This window comes from Buteo buteo, chromosome 4 (assembly GCF_964188355.1).
Source record: "Buteo buteo chromosome 4, bButBut1.hap1.1, whole genome shotgun sequence".
Taxonomy (NCBI): Eukaryota; Metazoa; Chordata; class Aves; order Accipitriformes; family Accipitridae; genus Buteo; species Buteo buteo.
The window spans coordinates 5019299-5043046 of record NC_134174.1 but is presented as its reverse complement, the minus strand read 5'-3'; the positions used below and the strand labels follow the sequence as shown (position 1 = coordinate 5043046).

General features: G+C 41.1%; 1 protein-coding gene across 5 annotated transcripts in view; it reads right to left on the bottom strand.

Annotated features, from left to right (window-relative positions):
• TAF3 (TATA-box binding protein associated factor 3) overlaps positions 1-23748 on the bottom strand; it is a 121220-nt gene that overhangs the window by 24844 nt on the left and 72628 nt on the right. For 4 of the 5 annotated variants that reach the window (XM_075024631.1, XM_075024635.1, XM_075024632.1 and 1 more), the window contains one exon: positions 3652-5468. In XM_075024631.1, coding sequence (XP_074880732.1) covers positions 3652-5468 — 1817 coding nt within the window. Of the gene's footprint in view, positions 1-3651; positions 5469-7424; positions 7476-23748 lie in introns of those variants that run through there. The other variant, XM_075024633.1, reaches the window with a different exon arrangement.

The following is a 23748-nucleotide window of genomic DNA, read 5'->3' as shown; positions in this document are numbered from 1 at the left end:
CTCTCCTCTTTTGTTTATATAGCACCATTTTTTGTTACGTCATTCCCCTGGAGTGTTGCAAGAGCTTTCTTCCTCTGAAGCTCTTAAGGCCTGCAACAATTTCACTGCCGCTTTCCACAGGTAAGTCTCTTAACTGCCTTCCCTTGTAGCAACTTGTAGCATTGTCCACTGGATAGAGACACGGAATTGAACCCTGGGTACAGGAGGCTCGGGCACAGGGCTTTGCACAGATTATCTTACCTATTTTCCCGCGGGTTCCTCCTCCTGTGGTGCCTATTTGGAATACAAAGCTCCTAGGACAGGCACTGCTGCTTAGCTTCCAGCACACAGCACAGAAAGATACCCGTGTCATCCGTCCTTTGTAAAAAGGTCCTTTGTATTATTATTTGTATCCCACCAAGATGTTCTAAACAATGCTGGTGGGGGCTCGTGTGGCAGCAGAAAAGCACATAAAACACTTCTTTATGCTCAGATAACCGACATCGCAGTCTGCTGCGAGAGGAAAACTGGGCTCCACGACAATCCTAAATCTTATCCTTTGATACAAGAGGAGAGGAAGCATCTTTCTGCAACACGGGTTTGCGCGGAGAGTTTGCATGACCAGCGCAGAGAGAAAATGAAGGAGCATTCGCAGTGATATCCTGCATAGCCTGGTCTTCCTCGACATCGACGATAGGATTTTGATTCGCGAGTAAGGGCCGTTTGCTTTGGGGCAGCTCCGTTGAGCCCTGCCCCAGCGCAAGGATGGCTCCATTTCTCATGAAGCAGTACCTCAACTCCTTTAGTTTACAGCTCAGCGTATTAAGGTTAGCTGAAACTGGGTCAGCAGCTGCTTCGTGAGCTGCTCAGTCGCTCCTACAACACGCCCGGTAATCTCCATAGTAGAAATGGGGTGTAACTGCTTCAACCAACACTTACTGCGGGGCACGGAGCTTCAGGCAAGCCCAGTGCAAAAGCTTCTCTTGCTCGGTGCCACCACCGAACGCTTCCAGCACGCAGCCTTCAGCTTCTGCTTTCTGCCATTTATGCAGAATACTGGTTGCTGTTCTGTGTCCTCCAGTAGCTCGGGGCAAAATTACAGGGAAAAACTTGATCAAAAAGCTTCGATTCCCCAACGGGATGGGATGCACGCTTAGGTAATAAGTATAACGATACTCAAAAATGGAAACATTACCGTTGAGTCGCTCTTTTGTTTAAGTATAGCAATATTAGAAATAGAAATCTGGCATTTTCTACTGGCTGTCAAGAGCTGAAACTGCAGTTAGCCCACGAACTCATCCTTCAGGCTGCACATATGCCTCCGAAGCGGACGAGCCATGGAAGGTTAAGTGTCCGAGCAGTAACTCGATCATTTACTCTTATGGCACGACTGCTGGCTAAATAAGACATTGTGTGATCTAAAAGCTAAATTAAGGAAACGTGTACTTTTAGGGGTTAAAACGAAAGAGAAGCATTCTGGAGTAATACTGGGAATTGGGGCCAGCAGAAGAGCATTTACAGTGGATTACTAAGCTTCCCAAATCACCAAAGAGGTAAAGTCCAGCAATATAAGACTCCTTTGTAGCTAACTAAAAATACATTGTCAGTGGATTTGTCCAGTTTTATGTATAAGCAATACTTCTTTCACCTGAACTAATACTAGTAGTCATATAAGCCCCTTATTGCCATGTGCTGCATTTTTTTTGCTAATCTTCAAGGATTTAGCTTCTTTGCCACATACCTCAGGGCACCAACTGATAAAGCTCTAACTCTCCATTTTTCCAGGACACCAGCAGTGCGGCCTTGCAAAAAATGAAAATCGCTCAAGAGATTTAAAGGGGAAATTTATTTTTAAAATCCTGACTTGCAGCAAAGAGGTGGATTTAAAAAAAGCTTATCTATCAAGAATCAGTTTAAATTTTAATTCTATCTGGGGACTCTTTCATGCATTCTAGCTTTAAAGTTTCTTTTGACAGGGACTTTTTGCCAAGGTAATGGGCAGCTTTGTCAATTTAATTTGTCCAAGTTTTTATTACTGTTGAACTCCTTTTCCTAATATATATATATATATATATGTTCAGTCTATACCAAAGCTTTACCAGTTTGTATTTGTTTGTGTATCTGTTACATTGCTCTAAAGCAAACTAGATACAGAGATTTGCAGAAGAAATGCAAAACTGAATGTATGAGAAACAAGCCACTCGTTGTCTCTATTTTATATACACACACATATTTAACTGAAAAAGAAACCTCTGCAGAAATTCTCAGTGAAATACTGACAAAACATCTCAGGCTTGAAGAGCAGACAGACAAAATGGGGAATCCATGAAAGTGTTGCTGCAGTCTAAAATCAGACATTAAATTAACACGGACAACTGGACCACCACCCTGTCGATCACCGCCTCATCCACAGCAGACAAATGCTAGTTCTCCAGATCACCCAGATTCTGCACTGAAAACCCATTCATCAACTTAAAAAATACGGCAAGTTTTGAAGTCAGCAGTTTGTTTCAAGTCCAGCAGGTAGCATAACAAGGTACAGTGGCAAAAAAGGAAAGTGAGGAACGTCCCAAATGTGAGCTTGTACAAACTGAGTATTGCACTCAAAGCAGGATGTAAAGAGCATCTTGGTAAAATCAGAACTTATACAGTGCTTCCTAATGCTAAGGATAGAGATTTAGGAAATCCTGTATTCAAGGTTATCACATATGAAGACAATCTCTTTCTTTTCTTCTTTTTTCTTCTTTTTTTCTTTTTTTTAATATTAACAATTTAGGGCGTGTTATAAGGTGAAGTGACAAAAAATTAGAGCAAACCCTGAATTAGGGGAGCTGTTTCTAATGGGATTTAAAATCTGATAACGTGCAAATATGCTGGTTTCATTTCTTAAATATTAAATATATTTTCAAGAGTAGATGATAGTGGAAAGAAGAAATTATCTTTGGCTGATGTAAATCAGTAAGAGTTGCAGGAGTGGAAGGAGCTCAACCCACTTGAAAACTAGCTCTCCTCTTCTCTCTCTCAAGCATAAGACTCAAAACGAAAGGTGACATTTGAACATTTAGAGCAAAATTTGAAAACAATTTTCTTACTTCAAACACATTGGAACAACAAGGGGGCGGGCTTGCTAAGAGAGGACTCAGCAGCTCTTCTGAACATCTGAGATAATTGGTGAACTTGTTTATTTGAAGGCAGTCTGCTCCTCATTTCTGTCCACCTAGTAATTTACTGGCTTCTACAAAGCTTTGAAACAGTAGACTTTTAGAAACGGAATTTAAAGTTTATATGAAAGGTTTAGGTTTGCTGGCCCTACTGGTGGAAATCTACAGAACAAAATTTGCGCTTTGCAATACTACATACATTTGTTGTGTGTGTGCTGCTGTTGAGTCTGAGCCCCAGCTTTTCAAAGTGAAAAGTGAGTCGAGGAAAACCAGGACAATCTCACATTTCAAATTCACAGAATTGAACTTCCATTGTTTTGTCTTCCAAAAAGGTGGGACAATCCCTGAAACTCTTAGGGGATGTCTTCCTTGGAGCTGTTACTTTCCAAAAATACCAAACCTGTAATCACACATCTCCTCAAAGCTCTTAAACAACTCTCAGCAGCAAATATAGGAATCCATAAGCATTTTTCAAGCAAGTATGCCATCTCAACTTATCTAAACAGCTTACCTTTTCATGTTTGTGTTTCTCTTTTTCTTTCTCTTTCTTTTCTCTTTCTTTCCTCTCCTTTTCCTTCTCCTTCTTTTCCTTCTCTTTGTCCTTCTCCCTTTCTTTCTTTTTCTTCTTCTCTTTTTTGTCTTTCTTCTTCTCTTTTGGTTTCTCTTTGTCCTCAAACAGTTTTTCAGGAAGCATTGGAGACAAGGAAGGTAACATGCTGGGAAGCCTCATGGCAGTTGGTGTGCTGAACAAGGGCAAAGACATTTCTTTGGGAGGTAACACAAGAGGTGCTGATGGAGCCTTTATCTTATCTTCCTTACCTTTATCTTTAAGTTTCTCTTTGTCTTTCTTATCCTTGTCTTTTTTGCCTTTCTCTTTCTCTTTCTTTTTATCTTTATGTTTTTCTCTCTCTTTTTTGGTGTTGCCATCTTTCAACTTTACTTTTGTGTCAGCTTCCTCAAAGTCCTTTAGTTTGAATTTATAGGGATCAAGATCATCATCTTTGAGTAGTTCCTTCCACTGAAATTTTGCTTCCTTGTTTCCTTCCTTGTCTTTATCCTTCTCCTTGTTCTTTTCCTTCTCCTTGTTCTTCTCCTTGTTTTTCTCTTTATCTTTTTCCTTTTGTTTTTCTTTCTTCTTCATTTTTGTCTTCAGCTCCTTTTTCAATTTCTTTTTCACTTCTACCGATGAAGCCAACTTGGTTTTCTCCTCATACACTTTGAGAAGAGGTTCTGGAGTCGGTGGTGAAGCAGAAGGAGAGGAGAAATAAGTGAAGTTGGTAGGTGGATTAGAAGGTGTCCCCATGTTTGCCTTTCGAATGACCTCATCAATTGAGTCATCCATTGTCCATGAAATGTCTGAACTTGAAGTCCCACCCGAGGGAGGTATCGGAGTTGCTCCTGCCTTATTTGCATTATTGGCAGAAACAGAAGGTTTAGGAGTTGTAGTCTCTGAAATAGAAAGTCTTTTAGGACTGGTAAAAATTTCCCCTTCTGATTCAGAGCCGGAGGAAAACTCAAAGGGATCCGGTTCTCGTTCTGCGCATGCACGAGCAATCACAGCATCGATTGAATCATCAATGGTCTTGTCCATTACTGGTACTTTCTTAGTCTGGTTTTCAATATTTGGCTTGGTGGCAGGCTCAGGTGGTGTCTGTCCTTGTTTTACTTGAATGTTTTCCTTTCCTATCTTGTCACTTAATGCAGCCAGAGGGGTTCTACTTGGTGTTTCAGGCTTGACAGGTGGTTGGGGAACATGAGCAGGGACCTTTGGACTTTTAGGACTTTTTGGGCTCTTGGCGCGACCTGGTGACTTTTTTTCTTTGGATCCAGATTTTGGTGAACGTATGGGACTTCCAGTTACCACTGGCGAGGGCGTAGTTTTAGGTGATTTTGTCTTCTGTCCTGGAGAACTTGTTTTGGACTTTGTTTTGGGCACAAACGGCTTTGCCTCTAAAGTTTTGGGGGTTGGCACTTGCGATTTTGCAATGGGAGCCAACATTGGTGGTTCTGGTGAAGGAGGGGCTAAGTCTGTATTGTCCTGAACGTGAACTGGAGAAAGCATTGGTGGTACTTTTTGAGTATTTATTGAGCTAAGAGGCTCACGTGGTTCCAAAGCCCCGTCCAAGGTGTCCCCTTTAGAAACAGATAGTTTTGGCCGTTTCACAGGTGGAAATTCCTCAGCATCAGGACTTTCCAACGGTCTCTTGCTCAAGTAGTTCTCATCATTAATTGCCTCATCCTCTTCCATATCTCCCTCTTCTTCCAGTGGCACCTGCATGGCCTCTGCAGATGTACCTCCATCGGTAGGCACCTGTTCCTCTTCCTCTTCTGTAACACAGAACATTTTAAAAAAGCATTAGGATAATTAAAAATGTGTTTTACAGAAACAAACAAGCATCAGGGCAAATGTTCACATGCATCTCAGCCCATAAGAGATAACTGGCCACCTAACAGCTTCTTACTGGTCTACCTGGAAGGAAAGAGTGGCATCTCCTCTGCCTCACATCAGCCACCATCACAACTGGCAGATGCCCTCGTCCCAGTGTAACGTCAAACCCATGAGCAGAGGATAGGAGGGTAGAGCTCACCAAGGACGGTAGACCTTGTGGGGCAGGCCCAAAGTGGCAGTTCTACCTAAAAACATCCCGATTATTTCTTACTGCAGTTGTTGGGATTACAGTAACACAAACCTGCTGCTGCACTCATTTTAAACAAAGGGAGAGAGGTTGAAGCTTTTTTTTTCTGTAACAACGTGGACTGCAAAGCATACATCAAAGTAAAATTCACTGGAATTAGCTGTCTTGCTTGTATATCACACAATTTTGACTGCAGATTAACTACTAGGGAAATGTTTTTCTAAACCTGGTTTGTTTTTCCTGAAGCAGCACAGGCTGAAGGTTAAAGCAGAGGACTAAGCCCCATTCAACCTGCCAGGTTCTACCTCTGATACCATCTTAAGAGCTTGCTGCACACAGACGTTATCTGTTATGATTATATGGGAACACCCCAGCATCGCGTGTGCGCGCATTGGTTTGGATGAGGAGCACACCTTTGAAATGTATCTCCCCATCATCCCCGCTTACTGTTGTGTTGTTTGCATCATGGAGCCATCCTGGAGTGCATATGCTGGCTTCCTGCTATAGGGAAACCAAAATGAAAGCTGTGTTGCCAGAGGAATACACCTAACACGCTCAATGTGCAGCTGGGCATTTGGGCTATAAGACCAAAAAACCAGCTTTTAAAAATAAAATAAAGACTGAAACATGTGCAGTGTGGACATCAGGCACCGACTGTTTCAAGCCAGCGTGGACATCACCTGTGTGATTGCTCTGTTTTTCTGTTTAATAGCAATTACTTTTTTCTTCCCTACATATATGACCATCTTCTGTCCTAGATGTGACTCGACGGTGCAAAGAAAGGGGAAAATTCACTTGAGATCTCCTGGCAAATCCATGGCAGGTTTGAGGAGAAGAGAACCTCTGATCTCCCCAACCACAGTCAAGCACTTTATCCTCTTGGATACACTTCCTCACTTTCAAAATGGAATTATCCAAGCAGGAAAAAGGATTCTTAGTCTGGAATAAGATCGTCCACACTGGCGTTAACCTGACACACTTACATTTGCTGTAATTACATCATTGCACCTATGCTGGTTAACATTCCTGCATAGACAACCTCATTTCACTTTACTCCATGTCTCCATTTACCCATCTGCAAAAACGCATGACATTTTGTCTAGCAGGGTTTCTGTGGAAAGATATCAAGTGCCCTAAGATCCTCACATGAAATACGTAGTAAAAAACATTTATTATGACAGCAGCTAAACCCCAACTTCTTAATGAGCAGGTGGTTTTAAAGAAGCAAACACCGAGAAACTTATAACGCTACACTAACATCATTTAAAGCTTTGTAAGACAGCATCTTTCTGAAATATCTCTTTTCAAGGCATTTATTTTCAGGTTTTCTGTGCTGGTGTTTCTCTACTGTAATGTGTCAATGCTCTGATTTAGGAGAGTTGAGTCAAGAGCCCTGGGCTGCAGCACAAATCTTGCCAGCATCACAAATTAAGTAAAATGAGCTAGCAACTCTGGCTTTTGCCAGGGCCCAGAGGATTTACAGCAGCCAGCCCAGAGAGGAGACTTTGCCTGAGGATAAAGTCTTAGCCTTCCGTGAAAAACAGAAATGTTAGGGAGTTAGGTTTTGCCTGGCTGGGCACTGACATTAAATTTTTTAAACTGCAAAGTTAGAGTATAACTGAGAAATCACTGTGGACCGAGCCCGCACCTGCTATGGGGCGGAAGGAAATCTGCTTCCAGATCATGGAAGACATTTCAATCTCTGTTTAAGTTGTTGCAGAAATCAGCTGCCTTCATCTGCTCAAAACTGTCTTGGGGACGAAGAATTAGCATTCATCGGATGTCATACAGCACCGGTTGCTACCGAGCAATTCCTTCCCAGCTCCATTCAACCTAGTTCGCCACTGAGAGTTTGTTTTCATTTAAAATTTTAAAGAGGGATAAAATTTAAAACAAACACCATACTTTAAAACTGGGATTTAGAGAAGTCTTCTGCCTCGGCTACAAGATGAAAAGTGCAGGCAAATTCAAACATTGGGAAAGACAGGGTCTGATCATGCAGACTTTAGAGACAGCAACATAAACCATTTTAATATAAAAAACACAGTGATAAAAAGAGTCAATAAAGTGGAAGAGAAACGACTGCAACGAACAGTAAAAAAATTACATTTACTAGAAAAATCAGAACATTTATTTGCTAAAGATTTCTGCCTGGTGTCCACTTAAAGAGCCACTCTGTTATACCGTGTCTCACGGAAGTGCACTGCAATATTTCATATTTTTGTAACTCCTTCCCATCCCAAGGTGCTTCTCATGTTTTACCTACTCAGGATTGCAGAATACCAGCAGCTGCTGGATCAAAGGCGAAAAAACAATTTCAGAGGAGGTTTGGAGAACAGGGACTGGCGTTTTGTACAATAAAAAAAGAGCAATGCTTATTTTTTTTTTAATAAGGCCAAGTAAAGTTTGCACCGGACCCACGAAGTTTCTGTGATCTTGTGTGGAGAAGCCAGGGAAGGGCAGAAAAGGTTAAAGTGCAGTTTGTAGAGGTGAGACTAGAAATTGGGGTGTCTTGGCTCCAGCTTTCATGCACATTCCTGCAAGCCACAAAGACAACTTAGTAAGGAAGCAGAAGCATTACCATCCCTTTTATATGGACTTGGATTCCCCAAAACATCTGGAAAAAATTGCCTGGGTCAGTCCTGAACAATCCAGGGACTAAGGAAGTTCACGAGCACTTAACTACTGACACACATTCACCACTTTTCAGACATGCTCAGATGACAATCTGGAATCCTATCGTGGTCAAATGAAATCCAAATTTCTCTTGGAACAAGGCCACGGTCTGATCCTCAGCGAGGACTGGTTTTCTGCCAGGCAGCGGCTTTCAAACCTGAGCCACCGCAGCTGTGGCCGTGGCAGAAAACAATAAAGCACTTTTTTTGGGGGGGGGAGGGGTTAATCAGAGAAAGTGAAATCTCTGTCTTACATTCAAGAGCCATAGGCTCTTTTTCCTCCAGAAGGATTCACACAGGAGGAGGAACCAAATATGGGAAAACATCAGCTTTTACGCTTAATCTGCTTGACTTGGCGATGAGCATTTAAAACCGCGTGGCCACTTTTTCACCTTTGTCCATCTCATTCGCTACCCGGCACTTCTCGACGTGCAATCCTTTGTGCACAGGATTGCTTTTTAACTCTCTTTACTGCCATCTCTCCCTATCTCCGGCCACCTTATTAATGATCCGACTCTTGAGTTAGCATCTATAGGTCAAATGGATATCACCTCGGCCATCTGCCCTAATAACTCTCTCCTGTAATGAAAGGAGACTAGAGCTGTTTGGGAGGTTTCTCAAGATAACAGATACATTTTTTTTTTTTGGTTGTTGTTAGAGAAGTCTGTGCTGGATCAATATTAATGCTCACATTACTAAAGCTATACAGAGCAATTGTTTATTATGTCAGCCGGCCCCATGTGCAGGGCCCGGGTTCAGATGATGCACAGGTTCCAGGAGGGATGAGTTCAGCCATCACAGCGCAGCCCCAAAGGTGAATTTGTCCACCGCCGAAATAAAACAAGCTGACAGCTGTTAACTTGCTGCTTATGAGAAAACTGTTTGTTAAGACAGGGTTTCTTACTGGAGCATCTTAGGATGCGTAACGTTGCCTGTGTCTATGTAACGAGGCAAGTTCTTCACTTTGATGAAAGGATGATTTTGAAGTTAAGGGAGGAAGGAATCCGCTCCTCTCCTGACACGGGTCTGCAGTGTGATCTTGGGCAGGTCACATTATGTACTCCTGTCTTCCCATCTGACAAGCGATGATAACTTCATCTCACAGAGGATGCTGTAAAAACCTGAACTTGATAAATACGTAGCTCCTTGGGATCTCTGGACAGAAAGCATTAGAATCCCAAATGCAAGCTGTGGGGATCTGTCACCACTTCAAATGCTGGAAAATTTCTTAAGCTGAAGAGTTCAGGCAAGAAACTGAAACTCCTGCACCTTTTTACGGAAAAACCCACTAAAGAAGCACATCATTTCTTTCTTGGTACATCATGTTCCTGCAGCACAGCAGGGACTCCAAAACCAACAGCTTATTGAATATATACCTTCTTAATTTGGCCACAGCTCAGTTTCAGAACAGCAATACTCAACACTTCGGTAATGATCTTCCACGTTCACGATGATTGAGGGTCTATTTGTCCCTAAAACTGACACAGGGGTACACAGGAACAGAAATTCTGCCTTTATTGCAGAAAAAGAAGTGCAATCACCCATACCACGCTATCGTGCTCTCCTGGCTGTCTCATTAGAGGCGGCTGCACACACTGTTCTTTCAAGAACACGTCAGATGAAAGCGAAGGCAGGAAAAAACAGATACAAAACTTTTCTGATCGAAAAGAAAGACACCTACATACAGGCATTCTTCAGACAAGAAAACCTATTTTTTTAATACAGATATCTCTGTCTATAAATACATAAAACCAAAATTGTCATCATCTTGGTCATTACCAGACTTTTACTTGGCAGCTTCAGAGATAGCAGCATAAGCACTTACAGCTAGATGATGTCCTAGAGAACATGGCACAGACTGGGACAGACAAGATCTCTGCTCAGCTCCTGGTCCTGCCAAAAACTTATGCTGTCTGTTGGCTGGTATTTAATTTAAGCAAAGTTCCAGTCTCTCTTCTGGGAACTGGATGAATATTTCCCTATGTCACAGGGTGATGATGGGATAAAACCATCTGGCTAAGACCTGGAGACCTAAGAATAAACCAGTATTTCTTAGGTACGAGATGAAGCAGAGTCAGACATGCTGGCCTGACGCTGGACACCACTTGCTGAAGAAAGCATAATGTGACGTTAGTAACAGCAGCCTCTTACCTCCGATGCAAAGGCTAACATATTAATTGCACAAAGCTCTGGCAGGTAACAGTTCCTGCGGAAGCCAACTCTTGTTATTATAATAATGCAAGATTTTGGCATTCGGTATTTGATATTAACTTTAGTACGGCAGATAAACAGTATCAGCTATCAGAGCAAACCCATTAAGGATACAATTCTGAATGAGCAGATGTTTCCATGCAACTCATACAGGCCTCCTTTCAGCAATTAAATTTCTTCCATAACCTTTTCCTTTTTATATAGGATTTGAACATTTTGTTTTCTAATGGAATGCAAAATGGCCAAATAAAAATCTATCAGTAGACCACGCATTTCTTTCACACATAGTTCTGCTCATATCAGATCTCTCTACTCCTTTGCACCGCATACTACCAAGTGGCTAAGTATGGAAGTTGAAAGGGTCAGGGTTTTAAAGGAAAATTAGGACGCATGAAAGGAAACAATGTGGCAGTGCCTGCATTGAAATCTTCAAACCATCCTTCTTTGCAAGCATATGCTCCTTAGGACCACATGGATATCGAGCTGAAGGTTTTATACACGAGCCAGCTCAGCCTCTCAAATGCAAGAAGGGAAGTGATCGTTCCCACCCAACATACGAATCTTTTTAGCAAAAAAAAAACCCCCAAACAAAACTTCCTGCAGACTTCCAGAATAATTTTCCTATTGTCTAGATAAAGCATGAGATTAAGCCAAAGATATCTTTTGGGAAATTTTAAGTCACTAAGTCAAGAGCTTAACATCCCTATCATATCCTACTAAGTGGGGGCTTTCGACTTCTGTTAAAAGTGAAAAGTTTTTTTCTTATGCCATAATAGGTTTTATCTCTTTAACTTGCAATAACAATGGCCTTTTCCAAAAACAAACAGAAAGTGTGCTTGTAGTCCATAAAGGAAACTAATGGAAGAATGACAAAATTCAATCCGGATATCCTACAGGCCGATATCCTGATACCCCACACTATGATACCTGCAATACTTGAGCTTAAAATGCCAGGTTTTATATAGGTATGTGTGTCTATATATTCCATTATATATATAATTATATATATAATTTCTCTTCCATATGAACACAAGTGATCACTGATGTGACTTGTTTACCAAACAGGTGATACACCAACAGATTTCTCTTTCACTGGACATCAGCCAACCTATTACCAAACCCTGACATTTTCCAATTGACACTTTCTATGGCAAGAGAGCTGGAGAGCACCATCAAGGAGCTCATCTTCCATGTGTCTCAAATTTTTTGACTGACATTGCCAGCAAGTTCATTCCAGTGCCTTCTCGGTATGTTCTAAAAGGCAGAAACCACAAATAGATTAAAAAAAAAAAAAAAAAAGAGCTTTCAGGTGTGGCTAGTGATTTTGCATACATAACTGAAACACTGTAACAAGGATGTTAAAGGTGCCTGATGTTAAGCATCCAGACTTGTTAGTCACACTGGAAAATTTTGCCCCAAATGGCTGGCTGGTGCCTTCAACAATTGCTATTAGCTAGGATTGAACCTGGAGGTGTTCAACAGGACTGACAGACTTGGTGTACACATTTATCAATCACTCCAGAAGTAGTTATTGACCTGCACAAGAAGATACAAGTGGTCAACAACCCTCCCCTCCATCCCTAATGACAAAATCCATCCATCCATCTTGAAATACGGATGATAGCAATAATCTGGTTCAGGATTCACAAACTTCCAGACCAATTCAGTTATCTCTCCACCCTGTTGAACAACTGCTTCACACTCTTGAGTAGGCATTTCTTGGTATGAAACCAACAGAGATGAACTTTTGAACACCAGCATGAGAATATGATATTGATAGTTTGCCAGAAACAAACCACAACTACTAAAGCTGTAGTTCTACATCACAGAGTTGCTGTAAAAAGAAACTGCCCTATCCTTTCTTCTGTCCGGGTTCAAGCATTTGTGCAGAATGGGGAACTAATCAAGGCTAAAATAAGAAAGATTATCTGTTAGTCTGAACTCAAATCACCAATCTGGTCTGTCATGATACTACTCAAACTTTTGGGCTAGAACAAGCCAGAGGAAAGTCCTGCGCCTCCTTTGTTATATATCATCATCTTGAAGATGGATGAAGGGTCTCCATAGTGAAGTGAATTAATGGGTTAACTCAGATGGAAGGTGGGGGTGGAAGAAAAAAAAAAAGAGAAAGTATTTTTCTGTCCAGTTGGCAAAGGAAAAAACCCACCTCAGGATCACGCAAGCCTAAGGTTGTGGGAAAGAAGAGGAGAGAGGTGCGGAGCATCACTCTTCAGGCATCAGATCTTGACTTAGGGTATAATGTCCAACGTGGGCTTCCAGTGCCGATTTAGGATACTGGATGCCATGAGAATAACACTTTTAAATACTTACTAGTGGCAGTCCTCATTATAATACTTTTTAGAATACGCAATGTTTATGAAGCTGAACTACCCAGGATTCTTAAAATGACACACCCAGCTTCCTGCTGAAGACAGAAAAACAGCATTGGCAGATTGTTATCAGCTACACTTGCAAACTCTCTCTGACCCGACAAAATACCAGTCCTGCATTTGCACTGCATATAGCAAGCAAAAAAGTGTTTCTGTCTAAATACAAAGAGGGAGACTTCATTTTTGCTTTGACTTTTTAATAGCGGCTCAACAGTTTTTGTGGATCACAGGTATCTACACAAATAAATGCATGTGCGTGGCAATGCTATGCTAATGTGTCTGGAGCAATTATGCAGACTTTGGATGGAGAGTAAAAACAACCACAGAAGCATCTTTAGGAAGTGATCGAGCGAGAAGATGCGTGAGAACCAGCCAGCTCCTTATCAGCAGGGAAGCCTTGGTTCAGTCACTTTGGTGTTGCTCTGAATTACCCGTGATTGAGTCTCTCTCCTGAAATCTGCAGAACAGAGTGTGATGTGAAAACCACCGCCGTTTGATCAAAACATACAGCCAGGGACAGAAACCTTCCGTAATAAAATCTGGACAAATCTACATGCTTTTTATGATACTTTTTACTCCCTCTGGGGTGTACTATCCTTAACAGAATTGGAAACTCGCCCCGAAGTATGCGTGCGGGCATAGAGGTTTTCTCTTTAAAGGAACATTTTGACTTCTAAAAAATGAAATTATTAGCAAAGACAAGGTAATTAGGCAATGACAATTCATAGAGTACAACCAATCAATAACAGAGTACATTAGCAAGACTGACAGAGGTGTGAAGCCGATACGTTATAAATGGCTCTATACTGACCTGTAAAAATGCAGCATTTCCCTAACATTCGGCACAATAAAAAACTAAAATGCTATATAAGCAAGCCAACCTGAAATGACACCTAGTATTATAAATGGCCTAATCTATATGTTAATACTGTTGTATCACATAACTGCAGCAAGACTAAGATAACAATATGACTTTGGGGTTTCTATGGCTACATCCTGGGCTAACGTGCCTGAAAGGGCTTGCTGCTGACACCACACAAGCTTTCTGAGTGCTTCTCTTTGGTTATTTATGATATGATTTATGATAACGACAACATCTCCTATTTTCTCCCCTCGTCAGATACAATAAATTGCCATCGTTAATCACCGTTCTTGCTTCAGCTATGATTACAATAGTATAATAGAGCCTAGCTATGGTAATACTGTGTATTAAGGTGTTTTTTCCCCCCCTTTAAAGAAATATGCACAAGTAGATCTTTGTAGCTGATGTCAGTACCTGTAGTATTTTAATAATCTTCCCGGGAGTATTTCTGGATGAGAATTTCTGTTACAACTAAGATTCGGCACCGCTCCTCTTGCAAAGATCGAATTTATGATCTAAAGACTCAAAATCCACATCGTATTATCTGTATCTAATGATTCTCAAATATAATACGAGGGGTTTATATGTATTTTTCTTGACAAAAGGAAAGCCGATGGTCAGTCTTCTCACTTTGCACCTCCATATCTAATCTTCCTGGCTGAGTTTTCCAAACCAGCTTTTCAAGTATCACAAATCTTACTAAAAACAAAACCACTGAACCTATATAAACATTTGGAAGGATTTTACAGTGCCTTTCCTTTTATATAGTATGGTCTTGTACAAGAAAATACACTATTCTACCTTCAATAAAGTCCTCTGCTAAAAAACCCCAGACTTCTACAAATATTTTAGGAAGCGACTATTTGTACCTCCTAGCAGAGGAACAAACTTAAGTATTTATTACATTGGGGTACCTGTACCTCTGCTGTACTAATATTTTTTACCTGGCATTGCAGAATTTGTCTGTCCTTCACAGATTTGCAACCTACGTACGCATTCAGGTACTTGGATTTGGAAGTAAGAAAATACAGTGATTATTTAATATCTTATTTTGTAACAGAGCTAAAGAACCCCAGAAATAGTAAGGCATCATTGTCCCATAGACATCACGTATTTCTTTTACCATATCACTTCAGACCTCACCCTTCCTTTGCAAAAGTTCAAAATTTAAACCCCAAAAGCTTTGCTTTCTGTATAATGCACCCATGGCAGCAGAACTGAGGTTTAGGGCACAGGTACTAGAATTGAAGAGTTGCATTTCTTGTTCTCAGGAGTCTCAGAGACAGCAAATAAGAGACAGACACGGTGGCACGATGGGGTATTTTAGACTGTATTAATAAGCATATTTCTATTTATATTGCTGCTATAAATAGCTAACATGCCCTTCAGCCCAGCGATCATTAGTGACCTGATTGGTTTTGTGGCAAAGGTAGAAGAGATGGCAGGGGAGACAGCGGCAATACTGATCAGCACAGGGAAGATATTTGACATCTAAGTGGTCGCATGGAAGAAATGGGAATACAAAGACAGTGGTCTCCTATTGAATGATTAGCTCATCTCAAAGCTCAGAGGATAGCATGGACACCGCTGTGCTAGGTGTGCCACAAAATCCACGTGGAGAGAGAACACCTCTGCCTGACAAGGTCTGCAATCAGCTACAATTACCTGTGTCTGCCTGTGACTTGCTTTACTCCCTTGAAAGTAAATCTGGGCTATTTTGGGTATTAATCTGTTGTATACTTGCTCACGTGATGGAGCTTCTGCAAAAATGCATTATCAGAAGGAAGCTCTGGCTCAACACAACTTAAAGACCATCATCACTCTTGCTATGCAGGACAAAGATGCACCTTTGCCATCATAAAAAGGCTGTGAGTGTTTATATCACCTTCAAATAACTTTTTAGTTCCACAACTCATTTGGCCATTAATTGCCTTTCCTCTCCTCTTCCTATTGTGCATTACTTGCAATTGCAAGGGCACGTTCGAAACCAAATGATAAGCTGCTCAGGGCAAGAACCGTATCTGTATTTTTCAAAGTGCTTTGGTTACTTCTGGGCACTATAAAAAAAACCAAAACAAGAGAACGCTTATTTAGAGACTTTTCCATCTATTTGATTGTCTTCATTGGATAAGAAAGGGAAATTAAGCATTTTGTCAGCAACAAAAAATATTTTATAACAATGAGAAAGAGGGGGGGAGGGAGAAGTTCATTTTAATATATGAATTGAGATGTATAAAAATGTCAACCAGATCCTGTGCTCTAGAATAAAGTGGAAAAAGTCTGTCTACACTGTTAGGCAAACCCTGATCTGCGGTATCTATCCACAGTGGCACAAATGAACATAACTTGCTGAAATTTAATTAAAAAAAAAGCCAAAAAAAGCCAAAAAAAAAAAAGCCCTGACATTGACTGAAAACTCCCACTAATGCAAACAGAGTTACTACATATTCAAAGTAAAAAAAGGCATGTATTCACCCTCTCTCTTAATATATGTATGCACACCACACCATATCTGAAAGTGTTTACCAAGTATTCCAACTGTTGGGAATAGGTTGGAATCAGCCCATTTCTTTAAGGATACCAGCGGCAATTAGGAATTCTTTTGCCGTCCAGAGTGATGCGTTTATTCAAACAATTGCTAACTCAGAAATACAAATGCAGTTCCAGCTTATGACTTTGTCTGAACAGCATCCAAAGTCTTCCCAAATATGTGCTGACAACACACACCCTGGGATTTCAGTACTCTGATTTGGTAGTGGTGTGTCTTGGTACATATGTGAAAACCCACATTTGCTGGGAAGAATTCTGAGATACAATATGAATCCCATAACAAATACAATCTTCTTGATCTAGCAGAGAAGGAAATCACTGATGAGAAGGCTTTAATAAAGCTTGACAAGCCTCAAAATTAAATTTGCTGGGAAGGGTTCACCCCCGAAACAGATACTTTCAAGTGGTCTTCACGAAAGAAGCCAAGGAAAGACTTAAAGAGAGGAAAATGTTTACTTTAAGAGGTTTTTTTCTTACAGCTACAAATCCAATTAGTGACTCTCTTTGTCTTTCAGCCTCTCTGCTTTATTCCGTATGGGAGCACATGTGTGTCCCTGGCTCTCCTTGTAACCCTGCCCTGCAAAAGGTGCCCATAGGCAGAGAGAAAACTAATCAGGGCAGCGTGATCACCTACACAGCAGCACTTCTCGGGCGGCACTCAACAGCCATTTGAAACCGGATCGGACAGCCCTACGCTACGGCGGGTTCAAAATGCTGCTGTCAGCACCGCTGGAAAAGAAGTGCTAGGAGAGCACGGGGTGACTGTGCTGAGTAATAATTCTGCGGGCGGCTTTCCACTCCAGCAAGGAGCCCAGTTCGTGAGGCTGTAGGAAAATTTAAACCACATCCAATTTAAAACCTCTGCTTTTTTTTTTCCGGCGACCTTATAATTTTTCAGGGACAGCTGCTAAAATCTATTGCTTCTTTCCATAGGACCTCATGGATCACAGCAACATCTTCACATAAATCTCACTTCCAAGGGAGCTCACAGGCTAAAAACAGAGTAAAGGAGTCTGCTAGATGCTCTCACTGTACAAGAGCTTTTCTGGGGGACAATTGAAAAGACCTCATGGTCTTTTGCAAAGCCACAGCCATGAAACAATCCTACGCTTCTGCACTTACTGCAAGCCTTTGTAGGACAATTAAGCTAAGTAAAAAGCAGTGCAAAAAAACTCAGAGAAAAAGAATAAAAGAGAGATTCAGAGATATCGGAGTCCTGCATGTACACTAGGAGAGCTGGGCACGAAGGTGAAATGATTTGTGATACCCTCCTCTCGGTATCGCTTGCAATGGATGCAAAATAACAGAGGATGGTTTTTGTGGAAACACTAGGCAAGTTTCAAAATATTGTCTCTGTCTAGAAACATTCCAAGCCATTTTTGAAATAAAAAATTACAGCTCCGACAATCACCTCAAAGACAACATTGCGTGATGCTGCACTTTATTCTCAACTCGCTCTTAAGTCCGCAGCAGCTTCATTTTGATGCAAGGTCTGCCCCAGTGCTCCCAATGACCTTGGCAAAATTCTTAAAACAAAAACAAAACCAAAAAACACAAAAAAACCTTCAGGACCTCAGGCTCTAAAGCTATTTTAGAATTAGCTTTGAATAATTGTCCCACAATAGGAGTTTTCTTGATTAATTGCTTAAGATAAGGCCTCCTTTTCCTTGCTGGCCTCCAGTGACTCCCTATACTTCCCATAATCACTTTTGTCTCAGTCTCCCGTTCACTGGGAACTGCTAAGAGAAAAATCAGAGATACACCAACTCCATTACCTGAGGATTAGCCACGAGATAACCCTATGTATTCCATTACTGACCATCATTATTTGAGTAATTATTCAATCAAGTTTAGACTGTGTGAAAGATGCACTAATTGTTTTGCAAAGCTTGCCCAAGCGGTATATCTAAAGGATGCAACTTGTGTCCTTTAACAAAACAAAAATGATGTGCTGATTGCAAAGGAAAATGAGAAGTGGTTTTGTATTGAACTCTGCTTTTTTTTAAAAAAAAAACCTAATTAGGCTTAACTAGGAGTTAAGGATCTATTTTGATCAAGGTTCTGCACAAGCTGGATTGTATACATACTTGATTACAGAAATTTTGCAGGATATTGCTTTTCCATCTGAATTATTTAAAAAATGGTACTCAGCCATTAGTTTTCTAGCAGTTTATGAGATAAGCATCCTGAATACAGGGAAAGCAGGGATAGTGGAGAAACAAACAAAGAGCCAGTAACCAGCAGGCTTAATTTAAACAAACTGGTGCACACACATCAGTACTAGACTCGGAGGGCTTGATACCCTGATTTAAACTGAATTAATGTCTTTTAGCTAAGTAATATTTTTCTTGGACACACAGGAGAAATGAAAAAAACCTATGAAAACAAATTTAGTGAAGGAATTGGCTTCAGTAGGCAGTTTTACGTAACATTAACTTTCCACTCAAGACATAAAAAAAAAAATCCTTCATTTCAGAGTTGTCAGGTTCCCATGTAATCTTCCTGTTTCAGGGACCTGACAGTGGTACACTACCAGGTGACTCCTGGACAGGAGAGAACTGAAATTCCCTGGGATACCAGCCGATGCTCTACAAAGACCCACGAAGAAGCCACAAACGAAAGACAACTTTTTCATCTTGAGATACAAAACTTCCCTCAGCTATCAAACGCCGCAAAAGCATTTACAGCTGATGCAAAATTAATCTGTAACTATTTGATCTTCTTGTTGCCACACTTTCTAAACCCCTGTTCTTAAAACTGCCACTGTCAAACAAACCTAGAGCCTTTATTTTTAAAAGCCCATCAACCTTCCAGCTCCAGCAGATCTCATGTAATACCTCGTATAAGCTATTTTCTAGACAGAGACTGTCTTCCAGCTCTTGGCTAACGCAGATAAAGCTTCCACATGGCTTCCATAAACTCAGACCTTTACCACCTCTGTCTTCATGAGTTTTGGGGGGTGGAGGGGAGGTTTATCTATGGGAGTGAGCACAAACTGTTGGTATTCTCGGGATTCAGGCAGAACGAAGAGTGCTCAGCTGTGGCGAGGGAGCTCCTTCCAAGCTAGGATTAAAGCCAGTGGTAGGGAAGCTTGGGTTTTAATGGATAAATTGTTGCAGAGTACGCTCAGCCAAACACCTTTGCTGATGAAGGGGACTTGAAATTCGGTGGGGAGGGGATTATCTTCCTGCCGTGGCATGTAATTTTTAAGAACACCCTCCTATTAATCTAGTTACGTGCCAAATAGTAAGCAGCAGTTTGACCCAAATCCTATTAGCAACAACAATCTGTCGTTACCTCCTCTCCCCAAAATGAAATATGCTTCAGGATGCGTTACAGAGAAATAAATTGAGATGCGGGAGGTTTTCTGCATTAATTTCTCCCACCTCCCCGTTCAAATTGCAAATTCACGGGGCAGGGACCTGAATTGTGTTTGTAAAGCATCACCTTCACCCACACCTTCACCCACACTGCTGAATGAACAAAAACAGCACTGAAGATTTTCTTTCCCATTTCTTTGTTTCTTCTTTTTGTTCTGATTCTCTGTTTTCTCTCATTTTCTCTTGCATTTTCCTCCTTTTGATTGGTCTTCATTGCCTGCCCCTTCCAAAACCCAGAAAATACTAGTTTTTTCTCCCTTTTTTACAGGTTTTCTGCCTTTTCCTGGCTCTCACTCTAAGCTTCCTCTTTTGCTAGCATTTAGCAGAAAGATAAAAACTAGAAGAGGGAAGAACACATTTGCTTTTCATGTCACTCGGGATATTTTCAGGAAGGAGACTGGTGGCCAAAGGCAAGACTGAAGCAAAGAGTAAAGGACAAAACATCCAGGAAGCCCATGAAACATGGGACTGTAAGAAGCAGAAAGAAGAGGAAGAGGAGATAAAGAGGAGTTACACTAAAGAAGTATTTCAGGGGCAAAATGAGGAAGATGGGACAAGTAAGAATGTTGTGGATGCATAGTCAAAGTGGCTGTGGAACAAGCCAGAATGTGAATGGGCAGCAATCACTTGCTAGTTGGGTTTCTCCATCACATGATGCTAAATCCTGCAAGTTTTGGTCCTCGAACACTCATTTAGGGGAAGTCTCTTCACTCCTGAGTTCTTCCATCTCACACCTGTCACTGCAGGTACTGTGGCTTCATTTCTTATGCACATCCAGAAAAACAAAAAATGCCTGAGGATACTCTTAGATAAGAAGCTGTTCAGGTGTGACGTATCTCAGCAGTTATTAAAAAGTATACACCTTATATTCTCATGAAGCATTCATTACTTTCAGAAGGGATTTAGATATCTAACTTTTAGATATATAACTTTTGCAGATCCTGCTATATGTTGTATGTTATAGTAGAAACCAGGAATAGCTGAAGAATCCCAGTTTGGTCACTAAGTTACAGACTGTCTTGCTTAAAATGGTGAATTCAGTGTCACCGTGCCAAACCATGAGAATACATCTGTCTAGCACTACAGCCAAGATGAATTAGCTTACAATCTCTTGGGTTTTTCTGGTTTCTAATAGAATGCTCAAGAGGATGAAGCTGCTTGCAACGATCAGCAGCTTGGGACACGGGGTACCGACACCGTCTCACGTAGACTACCTTAGAGCGTGACTGCACGTTACCCTTGCTTCAAGCAGAGCCATGCTCTGACACGCGTCCCCCAGCATCCAGTGGCTGTGCAGCCACAGGGCAGATCAGTTCAGTGAGCTGAAGGAAAAGCCAAATCCTCCTCTCCCTCCTCCCTGAAAAAAACAACTTCTAGCCTAATCAATTTGCTTAACCAACTCAAAGGAAAGGGGGAGAAATGACCAGCCAGAGATGGGAGCACGCCTGCTCCTCTTGGTCGTATTCCACAGGTACAGCAGATAAACCTTCCACCCAGCACACAGCAGCCTACGTCAGACGTGGGGCTATCAGTCCTCTGACTTAAAAGAACGGCACACGATGAAAACACAACGTTCAAGGTCAGTGTATCACAGTATACCTACACGATTTCGGTTGCTAACTTTGCTTTTTGTATTTTAGGAGACTTAAGAGTCCTTTCAGGTGAGGTAGGGGTTCCTTCATCTTAAGGGTAGATACGGATGCTTGTGTACAGATTCAGCCTCTCGCTGCAGATGGAGAAAGTTCAGGAGAAGACTTATTCAGATCTCTTACTTTGCAGTAAGGCAGAGGATTCTTTTTCCAACTGGGGCAGGAGATTTACTTATTCTTCCTGAATGGCATCTTTCACTCAGCAGAGATCGCTCCTCAATTTACCTTGTTTTGTTTCCCTCTCTTTACACCATATTATTCCCTAATAAAGTGCGAGAAGGAAAACACTTCCCTCTCTCCTTCCCATGAAGAACTGTCACTACTCAGAGCTGAAAGACAGACAGCAGAAGAACTTCAGATAGTGCCTAGAAATCCCTCTCAAAGATGAAATATCACTGAAACATACAAAAAGGACCTGCCACCACTTCTTTTGCAGGGAGCTAAAAGAATTTCAGACCACAACTATTTGAGTTTGTTTCAAGTGCTTGATAAGACCCTGGCGGACATCAAATTCTTGTTTTATTTCTGAGCTTCTGCCCCCTCCTCCACCATTTCTAGGCTAGAGAAACAAACACAAAACATTGGTGCACCCTGTGTACACCCAGGAACTCATTAAGTTCAATCACAATGACCTCCAGAACTGTGGGATGAAGTAACAAGAAAAATAAAGCATCAGGAATTCTAATACAGTAACTACTTGCTTCCCTTTGCCATAAATTCTTTATGGGTCTCTAAGATACATCTGCTACCATAGGATAAATATCTTGTGCTCTGGCTATTAAAGGTTTCCTACAAAATTCTAAGATTTACTCAGCTATCTGCATGGAAAACTGTTTAAAAAATCTAGGTGCCTTACAGGGAGGAAGAAATCTAACCATAAAATCTGTGACCAAGAACGAGGACACCTTCTTAATCCTCTGAGGAAGAAAGGTGTTGTCACGACTCGCATCTATGCCTTCTGCAAATTACAAAAGAAAAAATATAGTCAGTTATGGTCAAAAGCATAAAGAATTGGGAGGAGAAAAGACAGGTAACAATTTTAGTCAGGACACCTGAGAAACTGTAAATACATTATTTCCATTTTCAATATGCTACACCACTGTGAGAGAGTATTACCCTTGACATATACCAGACATGCTGAATGACAGAGTGGCAAAAAGTATCATTTATCATAAGCAATATGATTAATAAGCTCTATGACTGCTCAAGAATAGCAGGTATTTAGAGACACAAGATACCTGATTCAGAATAAAAGTCTAAATTCATTTTTGCTCAGGAATAATATTTTTGCCAAGCCACTGCTTTGAGAATTTTCTATTACTAAGACCAGATATTTCAGGACAACCTGCTCATGGCATGGTCACATATTTTTATAGGCTCTTCATCCACAAATGGCAAAGAATTTGCACAGACAAAATCAGGGGAATCAGGGGTCTCATCTTACACAGGAAAAAACAAACACGGCTCAGAAAGAACAAACTATTTATGCATAGTCACTGTCACACAAAATACTGGTGGCAGAGCTGAAAATTAGAAGTATAGGACGAGTTTGGAAATCTAACACTGAATCTACCAGCTCACCTTTTACTTAAGAGAAGGTGTAATCTGGCTAATCAGATATTTTTTATACAGTCAGAAGGAGAAAGAGTCCATCTCTCACTCCTTAGATTAGGGGAGATACCTTAAAAAAAAAGGAAATGGTGTTTGTTCATCTGCAGCATGATCCTGTGTCTCTCCTTAGGAAAGACAAGCTGCTCCTGCCACTGAAACCGCTTGTAGTTTCTTCTGGCAGAAAGAGTAGTTTAATTTCTTGCAATTCATTAGCTACTTTGGTCACTGGGCTATGATCGATTTGGGAATGACCATCACTTGGTGGCTAATGCCCCATGCAGAAAAGGTATAGTTTTAAATTTTCAAATACATCGCAAAAGGTCTGTGAGACTGTAACATCCACATTTTGTAGTACATCCTTCTCCCTGCCTCCCCCCACCGCCAAGTGCGGATTAGGATGGGGAGAGGGATGAATTATCTCTGGAGAACTATAAAAGATAGAATTGATTTTTGGTAAGAACTCCAAGGAAGTTCTTAATACCGCCTTATCTTTGCAAGTAATACAGAAATGTTCCTCCACTGAGTGAGCGCCTATCTTCGAAGCTATCCTTGCCAATGTTATCTCTACAGAAAAGCAGCTTTGAAGGATAGAAAATAATATATGTTCCCCATTGGTTGAAACAGAGTTGTGTCAAAACTTGTAA